The sequence below is a fragment of the Malaclemys terrapin genome, chromosome 1, assembly GCF_027887155.1.
Source record: "Malaclemys terrapin pileata isolate rMalTer1 chromosome 1, rMalTer1.hap1, whole genome shotgun sequence".
In the NCBI taxonomy this organism is placed as follows: domain Eukaryota; kingdom Metazoa; phylum Chordata; order Testudines; family Emydidae; genus Malaclemys; species Malaclemys terrapin.
In genome coordinates, this window is record NC_071505.1 from 339,373,343 (window position 1) to 339,382,820 (window position 9,478).

At 51.8% G+C, this 9,478-nt stretch overlaps 1 protein-coding gene across 2 annotated transcripts in view; it reads right to left on the reverse strand.

Moving 5' to 3' along the window:
• The window catches only part of MOGAT2 (monoacylglycerol O-acyltransferase 2), a 42,672-nt gene extending 34,213 nt beyond the window's left edge, over positions 1–8,459 (reverse strand). Inside the window, exon 1 of one of the 2 annotated variants that reach the window (XM_054015841.1) lies at positions 8,287–8,459. In XM_054015841.1, coding sequence (XP_053871816.1) covers positions 8,287–8,380 — 94 coding nt within the window. In that variant the 5' untranslated portion in view covers positions 8,381–8,459. The remainder of the gene's footprint in view (positions 1–8,286) is intronic. The other variant, XM_054015842.1, reaches the window with a different exon arrangement.
• Between the last annotated feature and the right edge of the window lie 1,019 nt (positions 8,460–9,478).

Sequence of the window (9,478 nt, forward strand, 5' to 3'; positions counted from 1 at the left end):
AGAGAGGAGTGGGGGAGGGGAGTGGAAGGGGGTCCAGAGAAGGAGTGCGGAGGGGAGTGGAAGGGGGGTTGGAGAGGAGGGGGAAAGAGGAGAGGGAGAGGAGAGTGGAAGTGGGGGTTTGAGAGGAGGGGGAAAGAGGAGTGGGGGAGGGGCGTGGAAGGGGTTCCAGAGGAGGAGTGCGGAGGGGAGTGGAAGGAGGTTGGAGAGGGGGGGGAGAGAGGAGTGGGGGAGGGGAGTGGAAGGGGGTCCAGAGGAGGAGTGGGGAGGGGAGTGGAAGGGGGGGTTCGAGAGGAGGGGAGAGAGGAGTGGGGGAGCACAGTGGAAGGGGGGGTTTGAGAGGAGGGGGAAAGAGGAGTGGGGGAGGGGAGTGGAAGGGGGGTTCGAGAGGAGGGGGAAAGAGGAGTGGGGGAGGGGCATGGAAGGGAGTCCAGAGGAGGAGTGGGGAGGGGAGTGGAAGGGGGGTTCGAGAGGAGGGGAGAGAGGAGTGGGGGAGCACAGTGGAAGGGGGGGTTTGAGAGGAGGGGGAAAGAGGAGTGGGGGAAGGGAGTGGAAGGGGGTCCAGAGGAGGAGTGCGGAGGGGAGTGGAAGGGGGTCCAGAGGAGGAGTGGGGAGGGGAGTGGATGGGGGGGGTTCCAGAGGAAAAGAAGGGAGGAGAGTAGTCATCAAATGCTAAACTGTATTAAACTTTTCACCCACGAGGTGGTGCTGAGTGTAAAACACCTTATTTAAGCTACGCTCAGCCAACAGCCACACCTGGCAGCGCATGAAGGGATCTCATGAGGAACACATCTGGTGTGTCTAAGCAAGCTCAGCAGCCAGTCTGTATCTGGCACAGAAGTGTGTGACAGCATACTGTGTGGGAGGGGGCCTGGAACAAGGGGAGAGGGTTCTGGACTGGGGGAGGCAGGGTGAAGCCTGGGGGGCGGGTTTGGAGCAGTGGGGCAGAGTCTTGGGCAAAAGAGTGGGGGGATGGGGTGGGGCGGCCTGGGAAGTGTAAAAGGCTAAGCCAATCCCTTATTGTCTTTGCTGTGATACTCCATGAATGATACTCATATTAAAGGATCAGAGGGGTAGGTGTGTTAGTCTGGATCTGTAAAAAGCGACAGAGAGTCCTGTGACACCTTATAGACTAACAGACGTATTGGAGCATAAGCTTTCGTGGGTGAATACCCACTTCCTCAGATGAATGTAGTGGAAATTTCCAGAGGCAGGTATAAATATGCAGGCAAGAATCAGTCTAGAGATAACGAGGTTAGTTCAATCAGGGAGAGTGAGGCCCTCTTCTAGCAGTTGAGGTGTGCACACATAGTAGTGGTGTCCAAACTGTGGGATGCACCCTCTAGGGGGGACGTGACGGAATGTTTGTGGGGGCGGGGAGGGAGCACCCCCCTGCCCTGCTCTGCCCCCAATCCTGCTCTGCCCCCAGCCCAACTCTGCCCTCATTCCCTCTCTGCTCCTTGGCTGGCCAGCTCCACCTCTAGCCCCAGCTCCTCCCCCATCCCCAATTCTGCCCTCTGCTCTGTTGTCAGCCCAAACCCCTCTGCTGAGCCAACTGTGTAGTAATGGAGGGGGCGGGCAGAGATTCCATTAATGGTAAGGGGGAGGAGGGCATGACGGGGGAAGTTTGGGCACCACTGCCATAGTGAGATGCAGAGGGCTGTAGGATATGGAGCTGCTGGACTCAATCACATGAAGTTGTTGGCTGCTTACTGCCCGTACGAAAGCCTCCAATGAAACCCTAGTACTGAAAGTTACACCATTGTAACCAGGGATCTGGCCCTTTACTGTGCAAGCATTGTCTAGCAATTAAAAAGTTCAGAGACTGGGGGGAGACCCTCACCCCTGATCTGGCTCCTCTATGCCTGGTAAAAAGGCTGGAGTGGCAAAAGGGGGCCATAAAACCTCCATACCATGCCAGAGGAGGATGCCCTGGTACAGAGACTGTGGATGCGCTCACATAAGGCTTCCCTATGTACCAAGGCAGGGTCTCGGATGGGACTGTGCTTGGGCCAGCTAGCCTATCCCGCTGCTCGTGCTGCCACGGTGACACTGCTGTTTTTAGTGTGCTGGTGCAGGGCTATTCTCCTCGAGCTGACATTTCCAGCTTCAGTGTAGACACAGCCCAAGAGGCACAGCACACAATCTCACCCCTGGGGGTGGGGGGTGGGTCTAGTCTTGACTCTGCTACTGACTCACTCTGCGACCTTGGGCAAGTTCCATAACACCTCAGGCTAATGGAGGTATTGATGCTTATCGGCATGATCAAGGAGAGGGACAAGGTGGTTGAGCCTTAAGATAGAAGGTGCTAAGAAATGTCTGCTATAGCATGGATATAACCTCTACCTCGATATAACGCTGTCCTCAGGAGCCAAATCTTACCGCATAGGTGAAACCGCGTTATATCAAACTTGCTTTGATCCACCGGAGTGCGCAGCCCCGCCCCCCCCCGGAGCACTGCTTTACTGCGTTATATCCGAATTTGTGTTATATCGGGTCGCGTTATATCGAGGTAGAGGTGTATATAAACACAGGGCTAGATCTTGCTGAGCATTTTCTTTTTGCACCTACAGTTGGGCCTAGATTATTTTATAGGCAGTGTGGCAGTGGGGGCTCCCATTATACTATAAGTTGCAAGGTAATGGTTGTCTAATTTGGATTATATGAAGCACAGATAGAAGCCCAATGATCAAGGAATACCCTGTCTCCACAGCAGGAACAAGAGCTATTAATGCACTATGTAGGAATCGCAGCCTCAATTGGCTATTGACTAGAAGGGTTTGCCTGAGGCTTCCCCTTGAGGCTGGTTATTAAGGCCCCATGGAAGTTCGGAGCCTAAATACATTTGAGGATCTGGGCCTAACAAACTAGAATTTACATGATGAATGGTGTCATTGGCTGAGAAGTGTGGTGGCCCCAGGGGAGTCAGTGGGAAGAAGATGTCGCCCTGCGGAACAAATGAACCCCATGGACGCCATCTTGGATTCCCTCAGAATTCAGCTGGTTTTCTTTGGAACCTCCTGAAACATCAACAATGGCTTTTTATGGCTTTAAACAACCTCTTTGAGGAGCGAAAGCAACAAAGGTGAGAGACTCTTATGTCAATGTCAAAGGAGGGCTCATGTCCCAGAAAAACTAGCTGCCCAGATGCCAACGGCTCCTGAAATTTTAGTATCTGTCCATTTAGTCTTTAACTTGAAAGAACGGTGGCTTATGAATGGAGGCTCTTCAGATTCTGAAAGTGACATTGGTGTCCGCTGGGGCTGACTCTCTGGCACTACTGCATGAACTAAAGGAAGATCTCTCAGCAACATAGAGCCTAAGACAACATGTAGTAGCTCTAATCCCATCCAGTAGGGGGTGATGCACCAACACACTAGATGGCACATCACACGCTAATTATCGTAAGCATTTCTAAGGTGCCAGGTTGAAGAGCCCATTATGAAATATATGTTCTCCTGGTAGGTACTTATAGGGTGTATTCAAGTCACCTCCTAACCTTCTCTTTGTTAAGCAAAACAGATAGGCTCAAGGAGATCCATCACTATACGGCACATTTTCTAACTCTTTAAGCATCTCGTGATTCTTCTCTACACCCTCTCCAATTTGTCTACATCCTTCTTGAATTGTGGGCAGCAGAATTGACACAGTGTTCCTGCAGCAGTCGCCCCGGTGCCAAATACAAATACAGTGCCTCTCTACACCTACTCAAGATTCCCGTTTCTGGATCCCAGGATCGCATTAGCTCTTTTGGTTACAACATCACCGTGGGAGCGATGTTCAGCTGATTAACCACTAGGGCCCCCAAATCTTTTTCAGAGCCACTGCTTCCAGGATAGAGTCCCCCATTGTGTAAGTATGGCCTACAGTCTTTGTATACACTTACATTTAGCTGTATTAAAATGAATATCGTTTGCTTGTGCCAGTTTACTGAGCAACGCGGATCGCTCTGGATCAGGCCCTTTCCTCTTCATCATGTACCACTTCCCCCAAGTTTTGCATCAAAGGGCAAGTGCCAGGACACATTGGGGGATCTGCATGATGCAGATGCCCCTGTGGCCAGACGCAGAACTGCCACTGCCATGGCACTGGGAGTGGAGCAGAAGCAGGCTGAAAGGGGCAGAGGAGTAGATGAGAATGGAGCTGGGTTCTGCTGATTTTGGAGCCCTGCAAACCTCCAGGCAGATGAGGCACATGCTAGGGCAGCCCTTGAGGCTGTAAGCTTCTGATGGGAGAGGTGCAAACTGATATTTCACACGCTCCACTCCAAGCTTTCTCTGCTTCTGAAGCAAGCAGGACATCAATGTTCATCACACACACACTCTCACGCGCGCCTCTCTCTCTTTCTCCTTTTCCAGGACCCAACCTCAGCCTCGTGGAGATGCAGATCATGTCTGCCTGTTGAAAAAGAAACTGCAGCAGACTCTGCCCCCAGAGCTGGCCCAGCCCCTGGGATCTGGCTGTGCCATTCATGTGCTGAGCTATCCAGCACCCCTCTTGAGAAAGAATGGTTCCTCTTACTTCCCAGCTGCCCCATTCTCCTTGCATTGGTTCATTTGCATAACCATAGCAACAGCTACCAGAGGAGGTAAAGCTGAATGGCTGATTTCTGGCTCTCCAGCTAAAGGTCTGTGCAAATGCCTGGCACAGATTGACTGTACCTTGGAGAACCCTTATCTCAGGGCTGAACCTTGAACCTTTCTAAGGCAGAGATTAGTAACCAAGGACCAAACTCTGCTCATTTAGAGCCTGATCTTGTGAGTTTGGGTGGTACTAAGCCTTCTTGGCTGGGGGCACACAGCACCTTACAGGGTAATGTCCTTGTATAGAATTCATCAAAAAATTTCTGGCTGAATAGATTTCCATCGGAAAATGCTGGCTTGTCAAAACTGACATGTTCCTGCGGAAAGTTCTGATGTCAACAATGTTCTGTTTAGGGGGAATGGGAGGGTGTGAAACTGTCGGCATTTCAGCCATGTTGAAAGGTTCTCTTCTCACACTTTTTTGGAACACCTTGGCTTTTGTATGGGTGCATGTGTGTGTGTATATGCAGGCATATTTATATATATAATGAGTTATGAAGTGAAAATCTAAAGAAAACATTTTTGTTTGACCCCAAACCAACTTTCCTCCCCCCCAACTATTTGATTCCCTGCCCTCTTGCCCCCCGGAAATTTCAATTTGGAACAACAACAAACTTCAGCATTTGTCACAGAATTGAAACTCTGAGTTTTGACCAGCTCTGTCCTTACAACCGTGTGATCCAGAAGTAACTCCTTGGAAGTCAAGGGGGCTCATTCTGTTCACTCGTCGGGTCTAAACCACCATAACTCTATTGATTTCAGCAGGGTCACTCTTGATTTACACCGGCATAAAATAAGAACAAAACGTGTTCCTGTCACTGATTAGAGAACTCCACTTGCACTTAAAGTGCAGCTTGGCTACCAATGTGCTGTTAAAACCCTCAAAGATACCACCTCTTACAGGGGGAACTCCAAGTGCTTTACAAGCAACGAGCTATTTAGCTCAGTTGGAGGAAGGTTGCAAATGAGGGAGAGGAACTTCTCTGAACAGAACCTAGACCCACTGGGTCCAATGGAGCTGTATTCTGTGCAGAACCTGGAGGGGGAAAGGGAACCGTACACCACCCTTGCATTCCTGGATTCCCCAGGCTACAGTAGACATTAAACCAGCACTTGGCAAATTAGAGCAGGCGCAGTTGCCCAGCCACGCTCTTGGCATGCACTGAAACCCCCCACATGCTGGGATGGTGTAGGGCTGGCCATGTCAGCTCTGCACCACCTAAGCATTCCTCAGAGCTGGAGGGGAAAGGGGAAGGATTAATTGTCTAGTTAGGGCAGCTTTAGGGGCCCTTGGTGCGGCTGGTATAATATAAAGGGGCCAGTGCTATGGGCCGCATAGCATTGAGTCCAAACTTAGCCACGCCAGAGAACATAAGAATGGCCATACTGGGTCAGACCAAAGGTCCATCCAGCCCAGTATCCTGTCTTCCGACAGTGGCCAATGCCAGGTGCCCCAGAGGGAGTGAACCTAACAGGTAATGATCAAGTGATCTCTCTCCTGCCATCCATCTCCACCCTCTGACAAACAGAGGCTAGGGACACCATTCCTTACCCATCCTGGCTAATAGCCATTAATGGACTTAACCTCCATGAATTTATCTAGTTCTCTTTTAAACCCTGTTATAGTCCTAGCCTTCACAACCTCCTCAGGCAAGGAGTTTCACAAGTTGACTGTGCGCTGTGTGAAGAAGAGGGTTAACAACAAAACCAAACCTCAGCCTTTGCTTTCCTTGCAGGTCTGGATTCCCTGCAAGACCCCAGTTCCCTGCCCAAAGAACCTCTGCTGTGCCTCTCTGTATCCAGGGCACAGTTACATTGCATCTGCCACAATAAATTAGCCACTTCCTATAGAGTCACTGAGATACAGAGAGGCTAAATGGCTTGGCCAGTGGAACAGTGGTCCAGTTTATTCCTGAACTTGTGGCTGAACCTAGGGGCCAGATCTTGAACTGGTATAAAGCAGCCGAACTACCTTACACCAGCTGAGAATTTGGCCCCACATCTCCTGACTCCCACACCCCTGTTCTGTCCATTGGACAATACTGCCTCAATAAAACGGCAAGTCTCTCCCACTCCTTTCCATTATTATTTAATTGAATCTGTTACCTGCACGATAATAGGTTTTCTGGGCTTCTGAACTTTCTAATGAGTTCCTTGCCCAAGCTGGGTTTCCCCGGAAACTGCCTTTTTGTTTTGTTCATCTAAACAAAGAACTCTGCTGCTTAATGCAGGCAGACCAGCTTCTACATCCTTTGGCCATAATGCATTTTTGTAGATGCTCCTAAGACTAACTCGAGTCCAGGCGTTGTGGTCATTGGGGTTGCGTTTTTATGAGTAACAGCGAGCATGTGTGTAATTAGACAAGCAAAAAGGCAAGCCTAAGGAGGTGAAAGGTTAACTCATTCAGCGGCCAGCTCTGAGTAAGAAGGGGGAATGTGACTGGGTGTAGTCTGAATCTCCGAGCCACTCTGCCAAGTCTCTGTTCTTAGCTTGCAGGGATTTTTTAAAATAAATCCCTAAATAAGGGAAAGCCACAGAAAGGGAGCTCTAGGTAAATGCTGTTTGGGTAGTGACCAGGGCCGGTGCTACCATTAAGGCAAACTAGGCGGTTGCCTAGGACGCCAAGATTTGGGGGCGGCAAAAAGCGGTGCCCCCAATTTTTTTTTACAGCATTCCTACGCCCCCTCCACGAGTGCACAGTCGCCGCTCCACTTCTCCCGCCTCCCAGGCTTGCGGCGCCAATCAGCTGTTTGGCGCCACAAGCCTGGAAGGGGAGGAGAATTAGAGCGGGGGCGGAGTGCTCGGGGAGGAGGCGGAGCAGAGGTGAGCTGCAGTGGGGAGCTGCCGCACTGCTCCCCGGGCCGGGGGGTGTGGGGAGCTGCTGTGGGGGTGCCTCAGGGCGGGGGAGGGAGCTGCCGCTGGGCTCCCCACCCCAGCTCACTTCTGCTACGTCCCCTCCCCGAGCACGCCGTCGCTGCTCCACTTCTCCCACCTCCCAGGCTTGCGGCGCCAAACAAGCCTGGGAGGGGAGGAGAATTAGAGCGGGGGCGGCGTGCCCGGGGAGGAGGCAGAGCAGAGGTGAGCTGGGGTGGGGAGCTGCCGCATGGCTCCCCGCCGGGGGGAGCTGGTGTGTGGGGGGGCGCGCCTCAGGGCAGAAGGAGGGGAGCTGCTGCAGGCGCGAAACTTCCTTGCACCGGCCCTGGTAGTGATAACAGAAACGAGGCAGAGTGCAGCTGCAAATGCAATTTCCAGGCTGCAAGATAGACTTTTCCTAAAATACCCATATCTTGGCACAGTATCCAAATTAAGAGCAGCCTCATTTGTGTCCAAAGAAAGGACATCACTTTCCACTCCTCTTCGTTATTATTAAACATGTTCTGAGATATGCTATCCTGCCTTCCTAACCTACAGAATGTTTAGAGTCTGGTAAGGGATAGATGCAGGCGGCGGGGGGGGGGGACATCCACAGCTTCTCTCTGCACAAATGTACTGGAGCTCACACTCTAAGGAGGCAGCATTGGGCAGTGGCCAGCCAATAGGAGTTGGTGGACTTCGGTTCTATTCCCAGCTCTGCCATTGTATTGGTGTGAAACGTTAATTCTGTGCCTCAGTTTCCCCATCTGTAATGTGGGTCGCAGGCTCTTTCTTCCTCTGTAAGGTGCTTGGATAGCACTTTTCTCTAGAGAGACATTAAAATAAATCTTACCTAGTCCCAGGAAACTGAAGACCCAATGAACTACTGAAGCAGTCTGAAGCCTTCTCTCTAAAGGAATAGCGAGAGGAGCAAATTCAACCTTCATCTTGGACCAAGTGTGTGATTCAAATGGCACAGGACTTTCCTCAAGTGGGAAAAGCAGAGAGCAAAGTCTTTTGCCTGCATTTCACCGTCTTACAGTACAGCAAGTTGTGCAACATACAGTGAGTACAGAGGTTGGTAATCTTGTGATCAGCAAGGCCAGCCCATTTCAGGAAGCGTGAGTAGAAGAACATTCTCTGGGAGTAGACAGAGACGCTAAATCAAAGCCCTCAACAAATAAACAAACAAAAAGCAGTCAGTCACTCAGGGTTTCTCAATCTTACCTCCCTCTCGCCATCCTTGAAATAGGCTATCTTTAGGACCCTGATCTGACTTTTTATTCATGTCTGTCCCTATTTACCAGGGGAGTTTCTTCCCTCCAGCTGCTTGAAGTACTCAGCTGTGCATCTGTTTCTAGGAAAGGACTTGGTCTCTGGAGCTTTCACACACAAACAGTTCAGACATGGCCACGGAGAGAGACTTTTCTTTCTCCCCATACAACGCTCCGTGCACAACTGTAAATGAGGATTGTTTTTGGTTTTCTTTTCTGTATTATAGAAGGGACAAGCACAGGCAGGTCCATTGTTTGCACTGTCAAGGGCTCTTGTATTTGCAGACTGTACATAGCTGAAGGACCCATATAAACTCTCCTCCAGCAGTGCAGCTTTGGAAGCTGAAAATCCAGTAGCTCTTCTTTTACAGCAAAGCAAATGCAGGGAGACAATAATACAAAATGAGGAACACACAACAGCTGAGGGTGTTGGTGTCTGCTGGCAGGGCCGGCTCTGTTTTTTTTGCCGCCCTAGGCAAAAAAGCCTCCCGCCGCCCCCGGCCCCACGGCGGGGAGCGTGGCAGGGGAGGGTGGCGAGCCCGGCCGTGGCCCCGCTCTCCCCGGCCGGCCGGAGCGCTGCGGGGAGGGCGGTGAACCCAGCCGGGGCCCTGCTCTCCCCGGCTGGCTGGAGCGCCGGGAGGAGGGCGGAGACCCCGGCCGTGGCCCCGCTCTCCTCAGCTGGCCGGAGCGCCGGGGAGAGGGCGGCGAGCCCGGCCGGGGCCCCGCTTTCCCTGACCGGCCGGAGCGCCGGGGGGAGGATGGCGAACCCGC